General features: G+C 36.3%; 1 protein-coding gene across 4 annotated transcripts; it reads right to left on the bottom strand.

Annotated features, from left to right (window-relative positions):
* Window positions 1-495: 495 nt before the first annotated feature.
* LOC106872008 (uncharacterized) lies at window positions 496-20,216 on the bottom strand. Of its 4 annotated transcripts, none has more exons than XM_014918815.3 (4): window positions 19,391-20,216; window positions 8,275-8,485; window positions 5,247-5,409; window positions 496-3,501 (listed from the first exon to the last, which is right to left on the bottom strand). In XM_014918815.3, the coding sequence occupies exons 1-4, from the start codon at window positions 19,860-19,862 to the stop codon at window positions 2,458-2,460; spliced, it is 1,890 nt and encodes a 629-aa protein (XP_014774301.1). In that variant the 5' UTR covers window positions 19,863-20,216; the 3' UTR covers window positions 496-2,457. The 4 variants fall into 4 exon arrangements, with proteins under 4 accessions (XP_014774301.1, XP_089204904.1, XP_014774302.1 ...); XM_089348778.1 differs by lacking the exon at window positions 19,391-20,216 and adding an exon at window positions 14,754-15,078; XM_014918816.3 differs by lacking the exon at window positions 19,391-20,216 and adding an exon at window positions 10,830-12,086.
* Between the last annotated feature and the right edge of the window lie 1,011 nt (window positions 20,217-21,227).

The raw sequence follows: 21,227 nt of genomic DNA, 5'->3' as shown, positions 1-21,227 counted from the left end.
TTGACCTGTTTGAAAGTCCGATAGATCTGTCATTTTAATTACCTTTTTCTGATGATATCTGAAAAGAAACAGTAATTTTAGCAAAACATATTAAGCAACACTAATAATAAATAAATATAAAAACAAAAATAAACAAGCTTTTGACGGTTTTATAGATATTTCAAAATTATGATACTAGATGTTTCCATTATTTTGTCCAACCCCTGTATATCCATTTTCCTGAAAGTTATGAGGAGAAAATTGGATCTTGTGAATTTTCCGAAAGTCCTCTCCCCACTCTATCCGTTCATTTGCGCAAATTTTTTTTCCATATTCATTTTCTATTACACCCAGTAGGCTGGGTTTTTTTTGATTTTTCATTAACAGATCTCAAACTGTATATTGACCAATATTTCTAGATGCCTTGTTGAAGCATATCTGTATTTGGTATAACAAAAACAAAACTCTTCTAACCACCCCTTTTCTCTTCTACTCTTATCAAAAAAGTAAAACAGATCAAAGAAAAGGTTTTATTTGTTGAAAAACATACATCCATAAAACTGGCTGAACCAAGAGGATCTCAGGAAATTAGCAAAAATTGTATATCTCTATTATGAACTTTAGTCAGGACTTCCCACGTTTTACTTATAGCAGCCTCATTTTTAAAAAAAATATTTTTTTGTTTTTCCACAATCGGTACCAGTTATATTACATATACCATACCTATTAATGTTTGTGTATGTATCACCTATTAATAATGAAAATTTTAATACATGTTTGAACAATTAGCTTAGTGAATGGAACTGCCTTTCACTCGCCCCAGGTGGCACCACTTTTGGGTCTGGCATAGGCAATAGGTATTTTTTGTGGTGATGCAGGAATGGAACACACCCTAGCTATGCTAGTGCTGCCTTTGCTCTCCAAGAACACAAAAGCACATCACAGAGGTAAAGACATATACCATCAACATGACTTGTGGCACATAAAGGTTAATTCCTATTTTATTAACATATCAAAAGTTAAATAAAATAAATTAAAAATGGCGAATTGATTAAATGTATTAGTTTATTCATTAGTTTGGATATATATATATACTGCGTATTGTGTTTCAATAACTACCATCCTACCCTTGCTGGCAACAAAGAGCCTCTCTCTCAAGGCAGAGTGATGCCTGTGTGCAAACAGCTATGCTGCATGGCGGTGAAACATGGGCTGTGACAGCTGAGGACAGCGTAGGCTTGAAAGAAACGAAGCCAGTATACTTTGCTGGATGTGCAATGTCGAGAGAAAAGTTAGGCATCAGATGTGATGTGTAAGAGAGCAAGAGAGATGACTGCGCTGGTATGGTCATGTGATGTGTATGGACGAGGACAGCTGTGTAAAGAAGTGCTAATCTCTAACTGATACCAAAGAATGCTGTCATTGATGCTTGATCAGGAAAGACCTGCAACTAAAGAACTATTTTGATAAGTCAATATATGCAATTAACATTGAATTGGATAGATATGAAAGCTTTAGTTTCAATCAGATAGATTTGGATATATACAAAATTTATATTTTAAGACAAGAAAGTTATATAGCTTCAAGTCAGCCTTGATTGAGAAAACATGAGTAAAAACATTCTGGTTTTGACCTTAACACTTTTTTTTCATACATTGTATGTAAGAATACACTGTATCCTTTTTTACAACAATTTTTGGCTGCTATTTCTAGCAGGTTGAACGACTCTACAGAGGCTCCCTCATTGGTATGGACTAAATTTTATGTAGGGAGGTGAATTTCGATTTAACTGCTTTTGGTTTAGGAAGTCTGTTATTGTGAAGTGAAAACAAGACATCCATTCTCAGAGTAATGTGTTATTGAACCAGTTGTCGTTAGCACCACTGTTCACGGGGTTTAATTGATATTCACTGTGACACCATTTTACAGTTAAACTCATTGAGTGGTGGAAAACAATCAACTGAAGGTAACGAATACTATTTTCCTCCTTTTTACTTATATACCAGAATTTTCTTGCAATTTTTCAGACATTGTAATGAAATTCTCCAACAAAGTCATAATTAAAAATTTCTTCTAAAAGTTTATTAATAAAAATTTAGAATGTTTGTCTTCAAAAAATAACAAATCCATTGACAATTACGCAATAATTATGATTGTTAAAAATCAAATGTCTCTTTGTTACAACCCCCCCCCCACAAAACAAAAAATAACCAGAAAATGTTGCACAAACCAAGTGTATAAAAGAAAATATGTTCTCTCTTGTTTTTTTCTTTAAAAAAATGTGGTTCAGTAAGGCATAGCAGACATTTTATTTAAGAAGATTATTGATAGTAGAGGCAATGAAGAAGCTCATATGAAAGAGATGATTTGGTAGAAAACTTACTAGAAAAGAATTTTGGTTTTAAACAATGAAAGGAAACATGAAATTTGTAGTTAAAAAATATTACATGCTGGGAAATTTAATTGAACATCTGCACATTATACAGCTGTATAGTCACCGTTATTCACAGAAAATAAACTAATAGGGTATGGTTTAGAATTTGATGTTTGCAGTTGTTTTGTATTTGTAGGCATTGTACTGGAGGTCTCTACCAAATCAGAATTATTGCTGAGATTGTCTTCATTTATATTGCCTGCCACAGATGTTATTGAAATTAACTGTAGTTCTTTCTGATTATCAGTATCTTCATCACAATTTTCTGTATGCTGTGATAAACAAGTCTCTTCAGATTGAGGGGCATCAGATATATTGATGTTATCACTGGAAACCATATTCAGATCATTTTTATACTGGTTGTCTGAATAAGTAACTGTTAAGTCATTGTCTGTATTGATATTTCCAGAAGTGGCACTGGTAGCAGGTGGTAGATGATGGTTATTATTGGAACTAGTGTTACCAATATCCATGTATAATTCTTCTTGAAAACTATGTTGGTTTTCATCAGGACTATAAGGTTCTATTTTTAACTGTAGAGAGTTGTGGTTTGTTGCAGACTCTATCTCTGGTTCTACTTCACTCTGGATGTCAATGATCTGATTTGTAGTCATAATTTCTTCAGACCTTACATTAGATGTACTAGATCCAGTACTAACAAGAACACCAGGCTGCATGTTATTACTATTGCTGTAATTATTTCTAAACAAGTTAATTAACATAGAATTTTGTATTTTGTTAATGTCTCCCTGTGTTCTGGAAGGAAATAATCCTGACAAAGAACAAGGTTCTGCCAACAAAGGTTCCACCACAGCTGATAAAATATCTTTTGTCTTAGCTTTGTTCAATTCATTACAGCAAAGTTGTTCAAAATCTTTCATACTTAATCTTTCACCAATAGTCTTTAGTTGGACTAGAATTTCTTCATTCAGATCTACCACACCATTGTACATGTATTCTGCAAATGCTAAAAGTCCCTCTTTACTGACTGAACTTGGAAATGTCACTTTAGGAAATGAACCTTTTGATGAATGATGGAGAATTGGCAGCAATTTTGGACACACAGCTCCTAAAACCATTTTATGGACCTGAAAACATATAAAATACATCTGAAATAAATCTAGCAAAAATTATTGATTCTATTTTTTTCTCACAGCATAATTAACTTTACTCTATAACTTTGTAGTGTTCACTCACGCAATTTCTTATGACAAAATTATTCTAATACATTGACTAAATTCTGACTACAGAAAATTTCAGAGAAGCACTGAAGTGGGGCATTGATAGCATTCGATTACTATCGTAAACAGCAGTAGCTTTCTTCAACTGAAGACACCAGTCGTTGATTGGTTGAAATTACCCAAATATGACAACTTTAACATGAAATAACTTCTAAAATACGAAATTTTGACAAAAACGTTCAGAATAAACCATGTTCTACATGAGAAATTCTACCAGTATTCGAAGTTTCAAGCTGTTTAGTTAAAAAAAAATCTGATCGAGATGGAATAGATCCCAATTTTTTTTACAGAAATGATATAACCCCTTCCTCATCTACAAACAACCTAGACACCAACTACCAAACCTAAATTCTATCAACAGAGATCTCAAAAATGCATCTTCTAGTGGGACCATGTCAAACTTGTTTCTTAAACAGCAAAAACCTCATTAGAAAACATCAGTGCATCACAATCCACTTGAACAAGAGTAACGCTAAACTAGAGCCCTCACTGTTACCTCATGTTAGGTCTCTCTATTATTGAAAATTTCTTGGTGAAAGCTAGAGCCACATCTCAAAAACTAGCCTTTCCTTGAAGGTCAGAAAATACTTCATGCCCCATCAATTGCCGAGCACCATACCCAGTCCTTCAGAACATCCACCCTATCAGCTCCTGTAGGTATTGACTTGCAACATTTTAAGCAGAACCAAATCGTCCAACCCATGCTAGCATGGAAAGTGGACGTTAAACGATGATGATGATGATTAGCTAATTAGTCTTAGTGTTCTCACCTCAAGTATCTCTAAAGTAATGCAGACAGCCAATAACAATGATACTCTCTAACAACTTGAATCTATCTCTCACTTTGGTGATGAGCAGCATGGCTTCCAGAGCCATTTTTATTGGTAACCTACTCTCTTACATCACTCATCAGGGGCTCTTGCTTTAAAGAAGTTTGGTGAAAGCAATGTTGTTATTCTAGACTGGCTCTTCTCTTCAGAGCTAGAAAGTATTTCAGCCTCCAGTAACTGCTGAAACTGTACAAGATTCAAGTGAGGCTCAAAATGCTGTATTGCTTTCACAAACTAGGAGAGTGCAATTACGCTCACAGGCATCAAAGAGCCACTCAACTATTTGCTCCAGCAGTTTGGCCCACATGCATGCTGTCTCCTCTGTCTTTTTTATCACTAATATAATGCCCTTGGTAACTCTGCATTGGCTGGACCCATCCTTATTCTTGACATCTCAACATCCACACCTTTCTTCCTCACAAAATCAGACCTCTAGAATCTTTAACCCAATCTTTCTTGCAGGTGTTGAACTACAACAGTTTAAATGGAATGTCAACAAAATCAAGCTCTCTGGTCTTGGAGAGCCCACAAAGGTCATGGTAATAGCTCCTCCCACACTAGAGTTAGATCAAGATAAACGAGGCTAAAAAAAATTAGGAAGGCATTCAGAACATTGAAATTCATGGAGGAAAAGAACACAGAACCAAGTTAAATTATACACTAAATATAGGATGTAATTTAACATATATATAATTTGAATGTATTTAATATTTATTATATTACAATTGTTATAATTACATTAAACTTAATATTATAACATACCATTATAGTTGTAGTACCATTACTGATGTACGAGTCACACAAACGCCCTGCTTTCCACATGGAAAATAGATTGGACATCACTGCTGTTTGATGATTTGGAACCACTAAAATGCGTTTCTCCTGAACAGGAGGTACAACTGATTGTGGATGAAGTAAGATTTCACTTCAAATACAAAAACACATAAAAACAGTTAATAGTAACATCAAATATTTTAGAACATGTAAATAAATTCAAACACAGAAACATTATCATCATTCAAAGTCTATGTTCTACAATGGCATTGGTTGGATGGCCTGCAGGATTCAACACATCGAAAACTGCATCATGTTCCAATGTCAGCCATGGCAAAGTTTGTATAGCAAGATGCCCTTCCTAACACCAACCATTTTACTGTGTGTACTTGGTGCATTTGTTCATGGCATCAGCACTAATGAAGTCACTTGTAAGAGTAGGATCCCTTTCAACTGAGAGGGGCTAGAGTAGAGAGGGAGGTGGCTTTTTGTTGTGGGATGAGGGGTTAATAAGCGAAATGTTTCCAGGTAGTAAGAATGATAAGTGGTATTAGGGAAAAGCTAATAGAAGATACCTGTTCTGCTAAGAACAGTTCAGTTAAGAGAGATGATGGTAAGTGGTGGAGATGTCTTAAAGAAGAAATGGTGATAGAGGAGAGACAGTTGGGTATGTTGTGCTTTCAGATATGGGTAGGTCTTTTTGAGAACCACATATTGCCAGTCATCCCAGTTCTTTGTTATTTTGTCTGTGTGGTTCAAGGTCCTGAGATCAGCCTTTACCACTTCATTCCATGTCTTCTTGGGTCTCCCTCTTCTGCAAGCTCCATCCACATTCATCATCATCGTTTAACATCCTCCTTCCATGCTGGCTGTCCTCAGCCATATGCATCACATACCAGTACATTCTTCTTTCTTGCACACACCTGAGTTCTCTAGTTTTTTCTCTCAAACCAATTGTACCTTGTTATTCAGCACATCCAACAGAGCATGCAAGCTTCATTTCTTTCTAAGTCTTCTAAAGTCCTCTGCATTTTAGGCCCATATCTCACTATGCAGCACCACAGTTCTAATAAAAGCATTATACAATCTATCTTTAGGTCTAAGGGAAAAGATCTTTGTTACCAGACGTAATAGAAGCTCTCTGAACTTTTCCAACCTTTTCTTACTCTGGCTACTATACTTTTGGTGCAACCACCTCCCTTGCTAACCACATCCAAAGTAACAAAAGCTATCAACTGTTTCTAGTGACCTCAGGAGGTCTAAAGCCGAGACAAAATTTAGCGCAGACAAGCTAGCTATTTATGAGAAATAATTGGCTCAAACAGGGGTTCAGAAAACTGTTGAACGCGACCTTATCTGAAGGTGGAGATTGGTTGGGTTGCACTCTGGCGTGAGATAGAGTAAAATACGCCAATACCAACCAATCAAAGTGGTGGACATAAGGGTCCAAAGAAGCGGCCGAAGGCTAGCTGTTATCTGCTATGTTCATGTGTATATAATAGAGAGAGAGAATAGCTTCGCTACACCTCTATAGATTCACCTATGAGGACTAGATCATCAGCCTATAGATGTATGGGCAGCATGTCTTAAATACTTCCATGACAGTCTGTAGGACTGAGGACTAAATTTGATAGATACTTACCTTCACATCAGATTCATCACTGAATCCTCACTTTACTTACTAAATCTTTGTACATAACTTGTATAGCACCCACAAGTCATTTGCTATACTTCGTTTCTTTGGAGACCATCAAATTACTGAACATGGTACCATGTCAAATGCCTTCACCAAGTCAATGAATGCCAAGTATAGTGGTTTACTCAAAGCCAAATATTTCTCTTGTAGTTGCCTCACAAGAAAGATTGCATCCATGTTACTTCTTTTGGGCACAAAGCCAAATTGCATCTAATGTATATCTCCCCCAATTATGGATCAATTGTGCTATAGCGGAGACGGACTATATGTAATCTGAACCTTTCCCACCTTTATTTATTTTTTTTATTTTTTTACGGAATCCCACGTTTTAGGCTATGGAGATTCCAGTTCTGAAAAAATTTTTTTCAAAAATCTCAAATTCAAAATTTCGAACCCCCCACTCCCATTTCCTCATTTCAAAATATTTTCCGGAAATTTTTTTTTTTAGAAATGTGTAAAAAAATACGGAGATTATGATTCTGAAAAAAAATTGTTTGAAAAATTTCAATTCCCCACCACCACCAAGCAGGCTATTTACATGTTAGAAATAACAGCCAAATCTCACAAAACTAGTGTTAGGGTTAGGTTTAGGGTTACGGTCAGAGCGGGGGGGGGGGGGGGGGGGGGGGGGGGGAATCGAAATTTTGAAATTTTTTTTTCAGAATCGGAATCTCCATAGCCTAAAACGTGGGATTCCGTAAAAAAAAAAAAAAAAAAAAAGGGGGGGGAAAGGTTTAGATTACATATAGTCCATCTGGACCGTTTCATGACCTTCAAAAACTGATCCAGTAGTTCGATTCCACTATAGCTGCTTCTCTCTCAGGCATCTCGTTTGCTTTTGCAGCAGTTTACAGTGATACTACTATGCCTATCATGGGGTATGATACCTTCATGTATCTCACTAGATATTTTGAGCATCTCTGCAACTGTCACTGATGGACCCACAGCTTTCACTCTCTTCAAACCTTGCTTCATCTACCATGTCAACTTGATTTTCTGGTTCCTCTGTATGGTCAGGATGAGATAGTCCCTTCTTTATCCCATATATTCTCCATATTCAACAGCCTCACAATAGCACTTCCATACCACTTTCTTGTCCTGCACATCAATGGTGAGCATGCATTCATCATTCTGAATACAGAATGTTTGTTGACAATCTCTAGACAATGCACACAAAACTATTTGTTTTAGATTGGTTGACTGACGAAAAGTTCCATTCCTACCATTTATTTGGATGCCTTGTTGTAGGAAGGGCATACATCTCTAAGAACATTTGCTCAAATCAAATAGATAACATATGTTAACAAAATTCTATTTCACCTGTTATTTTTGCATAATTTTGAATTCACTTCATTAGATGTGTTGACTGAGATCAATTGGTTTCTCTGTGCTCTAGTTGTTGCTTTGGTTTGCTGCTTCAAATTTGCATCATTTTCAACAGTGACTTTTTGTAATTTTCTTGTTTCAACAGAATGTTGAGAAGACTGAATGGAATTAAGTTCTGATTTTTCAATGGGAGCTTCAAATTTTCCTGTCAAAACATCAAAGTTACAAGTTACATCCAAATAAAGATTATTCTGACTGAAAACAATAAACAAGTATTTTGAAATATTACTCTATTTTCACAAACTTTACATTTCCCATTTTAGTGTAAATTTTGTTTTTAAAGTGTAAAATATTGTATCTATAAGCTCAAAATTAATATAGCTCATCTTCACTATTTCCCCAAACCATCAACGTTCATTTTATCATTATCAAAATTAAGAATTTATATGTATATTGGTATCATAAACCAGTTCAAAGTATTCTACTCGCCGTCTAATCCGTTAATCACGGCTGTTCAACGTTTTTATATTAGGTAAAGGCAGTAGCCATCTATCAACGTCTTTCGACACTATGCCTCATTTTCGTACTCAATACAAATTAAGATACCTATATTTCAATCTATTATTTACCATTGTAGAAAGGAATTAATGATAGGATATTATAATTCATAACAATTGGAAATTTCATTGAATTTTCCAAAGTAAATGAAGCTGTTGCCAATGAATCATAATCCAATGTAGAGTTATTGTTATTTATGCCCTTTCATCAAAAATGTACACGTTGTGCCACATCCAACATGAGACTATGTGAGAGTCAAGCCTTCATTAGGAGTGGACAGAATGCATACCGAGAATGTTGACATACAAATGGCACCAGCTGCGAATCAAAGGTGAAATTACATCAGAACATAATCGCAATATTTATATTAGAATGTAGTATAAATTGAGTAAAGTTTATGAACACATTGTTACTTTTACGATTCCTATGGTATTTTGACAACTTTTCATTCAGAGTTGATATATTAATATGATATACACCTCGACTTACGACCGAATTTCGTTCCGACTGGCAGGTTGTATGTCGGATTAATATTTTTCAGCCCTATTTTCATTCAAACGGGTTATAAAAATATAAAACACAAAAATTTAATCCATAATTATTGTTCATAATGTGAAAAATACATAATATGTACTCTATTGTACTATAAACAAAAATTAAAGGGTTTTCCGAATGACAGATAGGCATCGAGGTGAAGTTACTTGCTTCTCTGGCGGCTATAATTTGGCGCCACTACAGATAAGAAAAGGCTTCAGCTTAGAACGAGCGGCATTACCACCAAGCAACCAAGTTAACCTATCCTTAAGAGCTTTGAATTCTGGCATCTTTTTTCCTTCTTGATGTATGTACGTACGTACGAGTAGGCCTTCGTTTCCATAGCAAGTCTGTTTCGTCTACGTTGAATATATGTTCTGGTAGATAACCTTCAATTAATTCGTCAAAACTATCACCGAATTTCTGGGCTCCTTCTTCATCTGCACTTCCTGCTTCTCCTATAACACATACATTATGTAAAGCAAATCTTTTTTTAAAACGTATAAACCACCCTTTACTAGCCTGAAAATCTTGTGTGTAATCGTCTCCGGAGCGTGATTTTAAAGTCTGAAACAAACTTTTAGCCTTTGTTTGTACTGTAAGAAGGCTGATGGGTGTTTTTTTCTGTATTAAACCTTTCATCCACATGAATAACAATTTCTCCATTTCATGGATGGGTCCCTGTCGTTGTTTGGTTAAAATTGTAGACTTCATAGGCACAGAACTTTTCACAGCTTCACGAATTCTTTCTTTGCCCTTAAGTATTGTTGATACCGTGGAATGCGATAACTTCAAGTCACGTGCTATTGTATTCACTTTCTTTCCGCCTTCATACTGCCGAATAATCTTCATTTTACAGTCTAAATCAATAGCCTTCCTTGGTTTCTTAGCTGGTGCATCTATAGATGAAAGCATTTTCCTTTTACCAATCATTTTAGAGGTATCTCAGATACAATTGTAACAAATCCACACACAACGGATGCTTGAAAGCGACTGAGTGAGAGACGGTGACAGGCAGTGGGTGCCTGGGACTGAGGGACGCATGCGTTGCCAGATGCTGCCAGTCATCGTACACGCAGCTGCCCAACGTCCGAAAATCGATTTTTAAAATTTATTTATTGTGGTCGTAAGTCGAGAAGGTGTGTGTATGCACACACACACACATATATATATACACCTTCCACACACATTAATGAAACAGAGATGTAAAGAAACGAAATTCATGCTTGAAAAGTTGTCAAAATGGCATGTGATATGTAAAGTTAAAAACACGTCAGTAGATTATATAAATCCAGCAAAAAGAATACAAACATTGATTTCTTGTTAGAGGAAAAAAAGACAACCACAAAATTTAGACATGGTAGTTATTACATTAATGGTGTTAGAGTAAAAGCAAATTAGATACGCTAGTTATTATAATCCTCAAATGAATAAAAAAAAATTCATAGGACAGATACCAGGATCTTGATGAATCTGTTCCAGGTAACAGTTTTCGTGTTCATTATAACAGTTGGTCAGAGCGATCTTAAAGCCATTAGCAGTCGGCTTTCGGCCCCGCGGCCTTTTAGCCACTTGAGTATTATGGCAATTTGGTTTTGAAGTACACTTGTTTGTATTTTTGTTTCTTTTCTGACTCGATTCTCTGGCACGTCTTTTCATTTCGTTCTCAGATAGTTTTCGAAGCCGATTTGCTTTCTCTGCCGTTTCCTTAGCCCGTCTCTTTCGTGCATTTAAAGACAACCTTTTAAGTCTCTCCTTTCGCTCTTCAATTGTCTCATTTCTTCGCCGATTCCATTCATTCAAAGATAAATTCATCAATCTTCGATCTCTCTCTAAAGGTGTTTCATTAGCTCTTTTGATTCTTGCACGCTGTCGTGAGACCGCTCGTCGCTCTGCTTCAGTCTTGTATTTTTTTGGCCTAGGCATTATCTTAATTAGATTTCCTAAGAAGTTAATTGATGCGGCGATATTTGAGATTAAACAGATATTAAAATCTTCAGTGTTTAATAAGTTAACCAAATGGTAGCATAAATAAATATATCAATAGTGAAAAAGACGGGTAGCATAAACAAATATATTAATAGTGAAAAATGAAGGGATATTCACAGACAATCAAGAGACATTATCCTTCTTTTTGTCTTTCTCTCCTTAAAAGGGACTTATTTTCGGTAGTTTCCGAGAACTGGTATTAAAATTAATAGAAACTATGGTAAAGGACAATCAGTCGTTCAAAAACACACAAAATCTTTAACTTCGTTTAACATATATTATTTAGAGTAAAAAATTTTGTCCCGCCAACTGTGACTGGGTTATTTACCCGCTTCCACTGACTATAATACTCTAATGAAATATTTCAGCTGAGAGGAATTAAAGGGACGTAATTACCCAATAGTCTTTTTTTTTTTTTTTTTTAACACGAATATTGATGTTCATAATACAAAGAAGCTAATTCTGTTGGAACTTGCCGTGACCTACAAGATGGCAGGAGGCGCAAGAGAGACAGCTAAATATCAAGAGCTAGTGGAGAACGAGGTGTTTGCCAGTCGAGAGTTCGCAAATCGTATACTGGGCATTATTGTTGGCACTCCGTCGATTACGACGTCGAGGGTTCCAGTTGACCCGATCAACGGAACAGCCTGCTCGTGAAATTAACGTGCAAGTGGCTGAGCACTCCACAGACACGTGTACCCTTAACGTAGTTCTCGGGGATATTCAGCGTGACACTGTGACAAGGCTGACCCTTTGAATTACAGGCACAACAGAAACAGGAAGTAAGAATGAGTGAAAGTTGTGGTGAAAGAGTACAGCAGGGTTCGCCACCATCCCCTGCCGGAGCCTCGTGGAGCTTTAGGTGTTTTCGCTCAATAAACACTCACAACGCCCGGTCTGGGAATCGAAACCGCGAGTCCGCTGCCCTTTGCGTTTCCACACTGGGCATTATAGAAACGAGCTAAAGATCTATCGAAAACACCGTAGAGGCTGCTGAGAAAGCATCTAAATCTTTCAGGCTGAAAAGAGGTGATCGGTGAGGCCAGTAGAACACCACTTGGAGAAGCCAATGGTTCATCAACCTAGGTCAAGTCACCCTGGATGAAGGATACTGTTAGGTCCAAAATACCCAGTGACTTCGACGATGAACTCAAGCATTTCATTTGTAGATGCAGAGCAGTAATAGCAGTGAATATTTTTTCATCTATTAATTTTATGTACGATTCCAGTGCTATAAAAGTGTCACTGGGAATTTGGTAAATTGTCGCTTAGTAGACTCCAAATATAAAAAAAATTTGGGGGGAAAGTGTTTTAGGAGGGGGTGGGATGGGGAATTTCGGAAAATTCATCGGCGTCCACTTCAATTTGTCTTAACTTTCAAGAAAATAAATACTTTTTAATGAAATTTTGGAAAGACTCCCACCTCCCTCATTTTCTCCCAAATTTGTTTAATTTTGTAATTTTTTTTTGCCAAAATCCCCGTTTTCGGATACGGAGGTTCCGGAAAATTGCCAAAAATCGGCATTGTGAACCCCCCCCCCCCCCATTTCACCCCAACTTCTTCAATTTCGACTTTTTTTTTCCCTAACCCTAAAATCGTAAGTACAGAAATGTTTTGAAATTTTTGTCCGAATCATGATGTCCGTATTTTTCCGCATATTTAGAAAAAAAAAATTGGGGGGGAAAATTTTTTCAGAATCATAATCTCAGCATACTTTGAAAAAAAAATTCCTGAAAAAAGTTAAAAATGAAGGAGATGGAGGTGGGGGTGGTCATTTAGAAATGTCCATTTTTACCAATTTTTTTGCAGATTCGTATTCCCCGTAGCCGAAAGTGGGGTGGGGGGGGGGGAAGGATGTCTTGCTGAAATTTTCTATAAATATACTTCGGACTATGTAGATTCCGAGAACATAGAAATTTTGGGGGGAAAACAATTGGGGGTTACTTTTGAGGACCGTTCCCTACCCGGGGGTGTTTCGGAACAATTCGTCCATATTTGTTTCATTTTCTCCGTTTTGTAAGTTTGTGCATCCGTAGATTTCTACTGAAGCAGCAGGCAATGAAGCTGTCACCAGAAAACTCGTTATGCTAAATATACCAGCTAAAGGTCTAAACGTTTCTCACAGAAAGACATTGAATAGAATAATTCCCCGTTTGAACTTTTCTAATTACATATATATGTGTGTGAGGACACTGAGAATAAGCATGCCATCCCTTTGTGCTTTTTTTTCCCGCTCCGTTTTGACAGGAATTTTTCTGATTTTATTTTTCGGTCCGGATGGGAATAAAAAGGAAAAGGGAGGGAGGTGAGATTCTCAGTGTCCTCACGCACACACACATATATATATATAACTAGCAGAGGCACTCGGCGTTGCCCGGGAATGAAATTGTTGCTTATATACTGGAAGAAAAAAAGCAAAATATGCCGTATAGAAATTTGAGGACATTCTGTAGATGGACTCTCAGATGAATGATGGCTGGGCGCCACTCATGAATGTGAAAATTGAAGATGCACCAAAACCGGGTTAAAGAAAATAGGGTTAACCCTGACCCTAACCCTTCCATTTAGGATTGCATGTGAAGGTTATGAAGAGGTCTGGTCTGCCATAGTGTCTAACATATGTCATGGCATCTTGTGTGCGCTCATGCATGTATCTTGGGCTTCCTGTGAATGATCAGCTGGCCCATGTTGTTGACATCATGATCATTCAGCACTGCATCTTGCAGGTGTGCATATGATTCCACTCTCAGTTTCTTCTGGTTCAGTCTCAAGAAGAGTAATCTTTCACTTCCAATTTTTGCATACATGTCAACAATGAACTGACTGAACAGATCTCTATAATGTAGAATGTGGTTTGAATCTTGACTCCTGACCATGATGTGGAATGCATAGAAGTCACTGGATGAGTTTGTCTGTCTCATGTCAATGTGGTAAGTATCTTGTCCATAACAGAACAGTAATGGATATTGTAGTGCATCATAGAATCTGTGTGTTTCTGAAATCCTCATCAGTGTGCTGTCTCTGAGATGGAGGACAATGTCATGCTTGTCATGTTCTTGCCCAACCAGAAGCACAGATATTTCATTTGCTGTTGGTGCATTAAACCTCCCTCCATGTTGACCAGATGGTTTCTTGTCTGATCTGATAACTACCTTATAATCCATGGAGTCAGGTGGAATTGTTTCAAGCGCAGTCTTGAAGCTTCTGATCAGGTTTTTGTTGTTATGAAGCATCTTTTGCAGAGACACTACAATGTTCATCCTGATTCCGGAAATGTTCTTGCACCTCTCTTGTCCTTCTTGTTGAGAATCACCCATAAAATATATTTGAAGGAATTTTGGTGATTCATTTGATAGAGGTAGTAGAGGGCCAATCCGATGATAAATCTTACCTTGGATCGCGAAAGTTTGCATGAATCCTGGCTCAGTTATATCTTTTGTGGCCCCAAATGATGTCATCTGTAGAGCAGCATTGTACTGTCTAATTTCGTTTTGAAAGTGCTTGGAATCTTGATCAGTTGATGATAACAGTTTCTTCAATAGCTCTGGAGGTTGGGGGACTGCAGGGAGTTTAACCTTTCCACCACTGCAGCACAGTGCAAGTGTCTCTCCAGGCCACTTCCTTGCTTTACAATGAATGCACTCAGTTGTCATTGCACCAATGGAAACTCTAGTATCATCCGACTAATGAACTGCTGGATCATAATTGAAAGCTGCTTCATAGAAGTTGCTTCTCTGAGCTTTTGCAACTGCTCTTCGTTCTGCATTGGAGATCTTATTCCTTGTCAGTCGTGCATACCTCTGTTCATCACTTTCAGATGCTCTGGCTTTTGTAGTGCACAGTCTGTTCTTTTCTTGGTGTGCTTCCCTTTCTGCAGCTGTCTCTCTTTTTCTGGACAGAGACGTTCTTTTGGCTGACCTTGATTTTATAGACAAATTTGACATTTTCCTTCTAGGCATGGTTATATACGTATACAGAAATACACGAGTGCAGAAGATAGTAAACAATGAAAATAACTTGGTAACGGAAATTATGTTTCTTAATACGACAGGCAGAAAGTCAATAAGAAATTTTAACAAAAAATAAAGTATTTACAGGTTGAAGCGAAATTTGTCACTCAGTGAACCAAAGAGCCAGTATCGAAGGTACCAGAAAAAAAAGAAACCTCAGCAACAGGAAAACACAAAACCGTACTTCTGTTAGTAAATTATGAAATTACTTACATCAGTAAATGTGAACTTTTTTCTGTCAGTAATTTGTCGTTTGTTTGTAAATAGCGATTGAAAACGAAAACTTTTAGTGAGAACAGTAACGACTGAAGTTAAAGTGAAAAAAAAACTATGGCGTATGAAAAATGAAAGTGAAAACACTAGAGGGTAAGTGAGAGAGAGAGAGCTAGCTAAGTAGACAGACAAATAAGAGAAATATAGATAGATAAATAGCTAGAAATAGATAAGATAAATACAGTGAGATATAGAGATAGATAGATAGAGAGATATGTTACAGAGGGATAGAGATAGAGAGAGGGACTGAGAGATATAGATAGAGATATGTTTGCTACGTCAATACCGGAAGTTGACATTTCATCACAAGTATGTAAGCATTTGGTACAAAAACATCAAAATAGAGAGTGAAGCTTTTTGCCGTTGTTACGTCAATACCGGAAGTTGACATTGAGGAACCTTTTTAAAGAAGTGAATCTTAAATATAAAGCAATATTATCTATTTTTAATTTAAAAAAATCAAATGAAGAGCCTAACATTTATCCGAGGTCAAATTATTCATGCATCACAAGTATGGAAGCATTTGGTGAAGTCGATTTTACGTGAAAAGCGAATACACAGACATCTCTATTTTATATATTAGAAGAGAAGATGGGAAAAGTCAACTTCCGGTATTGACGTAACAACGGCAAAAAGCTTCACTCTCTATTTTGACGTTTTTGTATCAAACGCTTACATGCAAAGTCAACTTCCGGTATTGACGTAGCAACGGCAAAAAGCTTCAATCTCTATTTTGACGTTTTTGTGTATTCGCTTTTCAAGTGAAATCGACTTCACCAAATGCTTCCATACTTGTGATGCATGAAGAATTTGACCTCAGATAAATGTTAGGCTATTCATTTGATTTTTTCTATTAAAAATAAATAATATTGCTTTATATTTATGATTCACTTCTTTAAAAAGGTTCCTCAATGTCAACTTCTGGTATTGACGTAACAACGGCAAAAAGCTTCACTCTCTACTTTGACGTTTTTGTACCAAATGCTTACATATTTGTGATTGCTGATTCAATTGATAGAGGTAGTAGAGAGCCAATCCGATGATAAATCTTACCTTGGATCGCGAAAGTTTGCATGAATCCTGGCTCAGTTATATCTTTTGTGGCCCCAAATGATGTCATCTGTAGAGCAGCATTGTACTGTCTAATTTCGTTTTGAAAGTGCTTGGAATCTTGATCAGTTGATGATAACAGTTTCTTCAATGGCTCTGGAGGTTGGGGGACTGCAGGGAGTTTAACCTTTCCACCACTGCAGCACAGTGCAAGTGTCTCTCCAGGCCACTTCCTTGCTTTACAATGAATGCACTCAGTTGTCATTGCACCAATGGAAACTCTAGTATCATCCGCATAATGAACTGCTGGATCATAATTGAAAGCTGCTTCATAGAAGTTGCTTCTCTGAGCCTTTGCAACTGCTCTTCGTTCTGCATTGGAGATCCTATTCTTTGTCAGTCGTACATACCTCTGTTCATCACTTTCAGATGTTCTGGCTTTTGTAGTGCACAGTCTGTTCTTTTCTTGGCGTGCTTCCCTTTCTGCAGCTGTCTCTCTTTTTCTGGACAGAGACGTTCTTTTGGCTGACCTTGATTTTATAGACAAATTTGACATTTTCCTTCTAGGCATGGTTATATACGTATACAGAAATACACGAGTGCAGAAGATAGTAAACAATGAAACTAACTTGGTAACGGAAATTATGTTTCTTAATACGACAGGCAGAAAGTCAATAAGAATTTTTAACGAAAAATAAAGTATTGTACAGGTTGAAGCGAAATTTGTCACTCAGTGAACCAAAGAGCCAGTATCGAAGGTACCAGAAGAAAAAAAAGAAACCTCAGCAACAGGAAAACACAAAACCGTACTTCTGTTAGTAAATTACTTACATCAGTAAATGTGAACGTCTTTCTGTCAGTAATTTGTCGTTTGTTTGTAAATAGCGATTGAAAACGTAATCTTTTAGTGAGAACAAAAGTGAAAAAAAAAACTATGGCGTAGAGATAGATAGAGAGAGATGGATTGAGAGATATAGATAGAGATATGTTTCCTACGTCAATACCGGAAGTTGACATTTCATCACAAGTATGTAAGCATTTGGTACAAAAACGTCAAAATAGAGAGCGAAGCTTTTTGCCGTTGTTACGTCAATACCGGATGTTGACATTAAGGAACCTTTTTAAAGAAGTGAATCTTAAATATAAAACAATATTATTTATTTTTAATAAAAAAAAATCAAATGAAGAGCCTAACATTTATCCGAGGTCAAATTCTCCATGCATCACAAGTATGGAAGCATTTGGTGAAGTCGATTTCACGTGAAAAGCGAATACACAGACATCTCTATTTTATATATTAGATTAAAAAAGTTCAAACGGGGAATTATTCTATTCAATGTCTTTCAGCTAGAAACGTTTAGACCTTTAGCTGAAATATTTAGCATAACTAGTTTTCTGGTGAGAGCAGCATTGCCTGCTGCTTCAGTAGAAATCTACGGATGCACAAACGCACAAAACGGAGAAACTGAAACAAATATGGACGACTTGTTCCAAAACACCCCCGAGTGGGGAACAATCCTCGAAAGTAACCCCAATTGTTTTTCCCCAAAATTCCTATGTTCTGGGAATCTACATAGTCCGAGGTATATTTGTAGAAAATTTCATTAAAAAATATCAATTTTCTTAAAAGTTAAGACGAATTGAATTGGACGCCGGTGAATTTTCCGAAATTCCCCACCTACCCCCTCCTAAAACACTCCCCTCCCCCAAGTTTTGTATATTCGGAATCTACATGATATAACACATATTCGTAGAAAATTTCATTAAAAAATATCCATTTTTCTGAAAGTTATGATCATCAAAAATCGGGAGGGGGTAGGAATCTGGGTAAATTTTCAGATTAACACCCGCACGATTTTCACTAGGGTGTTAGGGTGGGAATTCCGTCCCTAACCCTAACCCCCTAGAGAAAATTGTGCGGGTGTTAATCTGAAAATTTACCGGAATCTGTAGTTATGCCTATAAATTTTGAGAAAAGAGCAAACTCACAGACTTTATCAGCACGATCCAGATCCTATCGCTGATGCCATTTGCTGGGAAGTAAATATCTCGGCATACTCTCGGTATTGAAGTGGAAATTTGATATTATTCGGCAATGTCTTTCTGGATGCACTGGTTATTCCCCAACACCTTTTTAAAACGGAGATTACGATTCGCCCTGGAAACTTTTTTTTTTTTAAATTTCAGTACGGATTACTTTCATCAATTTCCTAGTGATTAGTTTGTGATTGTAAACCGACGTAATGTCAATATATTTCAAAACATGATCTAAAGAGAGCTTTCGTATAGACTTTTTTTTTTTAATTAGAAAGACCTGTTGGTCCATGAACTGGAGAATGGAAGATGTAATGACAGGCAAGAAATGTACTTTTACAAACTAAACTGTCCTGACAATCAATACATTAAAGAAGGTTTAGGCGAGTCATTATCCATTACCAAAAGAACTTTGAGAGAAGATTGTTGTCCCTAGGGTACTTAGACACAGTAGGACAAAACACCTCAGACTACTCAGTGAAAAGATGACTGGTGATTTGTGGTTTGCCCAAACCTCAAGGCGGTTCTTATGATTTTAAATGCTCTAGGGTTTTCTAAATAGTAATTTATTTAAAAAAAAAAAGCCCCGTTTCATCATAGTTCAAATTTTGCTGTGAAACGAAGCCACTCATCTCCATAAAGTTTAAAAAGTGGTACTCACGAGCTACTTTATGGTCTGCACCAGCAGACTTATCACACTTTACATCATTATGTAATCCATTTCTTTTCCGGAATCTGGTAAACCAGCCCTTTGAAGCAAGGAAATCCAGCGCAGTATCATTTCCACTGGGAGAATTAGCTACAAGATCATCAAATAATTGTTTGGCTTTTACACAAATCATCGATTCACTTATATTTTCACAAGCAATTTCTTTTTCTTTAATCCACACCAAAAGTAAATTTTCCATCTCTTCAATAAAATTGTTACGCGATTTACTAAGCTTGGTTATTCCCTTAGCTACCCGAACATTTTTTAATTTACATTTGTTTTTCAGTATGGTGCAGATAGTTGATTTTGCCACTCTATACTCCAAACTAAGGTTGCTAACACTAGCTCCATTTTCATGTTTACGTATTATTTCCTTCTTAGTTTCTATAGTAATTGATTTTCTAATTCGCTTTTGTCGATCCATGGTTATATAATTAGCTAAAAATGAGAAATAGTATTATTTTCTAAATAAAATATGAAAATTTGTGTACGTGAACGTTAACGAACCGTTCGTATATACCTTCCCAGCTACTTATATGTGTGCGTAGTCCACTCGTTCGTTATTCACAATTTATTCATTTAGCGTACCGTTCGTACACGTTCTACCACTCACTTATATGCGTGCATAGTCTGTTCGTGCTTGGTTAATCAAATTTTAGCTCGTTAAGCGAGTTCAATTTTCTTCGGAAAAATCGTTCGTTATTCAATGTTTGTTTAAAGAATCGTTCGTACATGAGTACCCTACTGTGTGTGTGAGTGCATATATGAACAGGAGTTTATTCATAATAAAAGTTTCGTATTTCTACTATAACTACAAAACTAGCATTTTCATACATTTAAACAATACAAACATAATATTGGACTTTATAAACATTACAAGAAAAACAAACAAGTCCACCGACTGATCATCATTCGCTTGACTGCTTGCCACTTTTTCCTTCTCAAATTACAAACTCGACTTTTTCTTAAAGAGTCAGCAAGCTACGATCCTTCGTCAAATCCGTTCTACCTCATTTCATATGAGAACGTGTTGTTTTCCTCATCAATCTTTGATTAGTAAATGATAAAATTTAATTTCGTAACATAGGGGAAATTTCTAAGAATTTTTACAAATAACCACCAGAATTGCTACTGATATAGTTTTGCATGCTAATTGTAAAAAAATCACCTTTTGTTTTCTAGAAATTAGTAATTAAAAAGTAACAAATCGTTAATGTAATTTTAGCCAATCAAAAGTCTCCATTGCCGACTTATCGGAAGCAGCATTTGATTGTTTTCATAACGACAGCATTAACATTATCGTTTTCCTTCGTAGGACTCAAATTTTAAATGAACTTTTTGTGTACTCTACTTGTTTTAGACCATTTTCTGGAAAAAAGGTCCCAACTAGAATTTAGAAATGTTTGTGGCTTTATTTATTCGCTTACAATTGCTAGATAATATAGTAACTTCATTTACATCATTAAAGTTTTTTTCATGCCTATGAAAAAAAAAAATTTTTTTATGAAAATCTCTATCTTTGAATTGTTTTGTACCTAACTGATAGCTGTTTTAGCTTAATAATCTTCCCTGCATTCTATTCTAATCTGGGAAGATTCGATCTTATTTTGAAAACGTGTGTATTGCCAATTAATTTCCAAGTGATTGATCATTCTTTCTAGTGATGACAATGCTGACAGCATATTCATTCAGTCAGGTGACAAATATAATTTTACTTCTGAATATATTCCTAGCCTTGAACTAAAACAATTTGGGGTTTATATATTCTTATATAGAATTCGTGTTTTGT

The sequence above is a fragment of the Octopus bimaculoides genome, chromosome 3, assembly GCF_046866305.1.
Source record: "Octopus bimaculoides isolate indiv1 chromosome 3, ASM4686630v1, whole genome shotgun sequence".
Lineage (NCBI taxonomy): Eukaryota > Metazoa > Mollusca > Cephalopoda > Octopoda > Octopodidae > Octopus > Octopus bimaculoides.
Note: the sequence above shows the minus strand (reverse complement) of the source record. Positions and strands in the feature narration are given on the sequence as shown.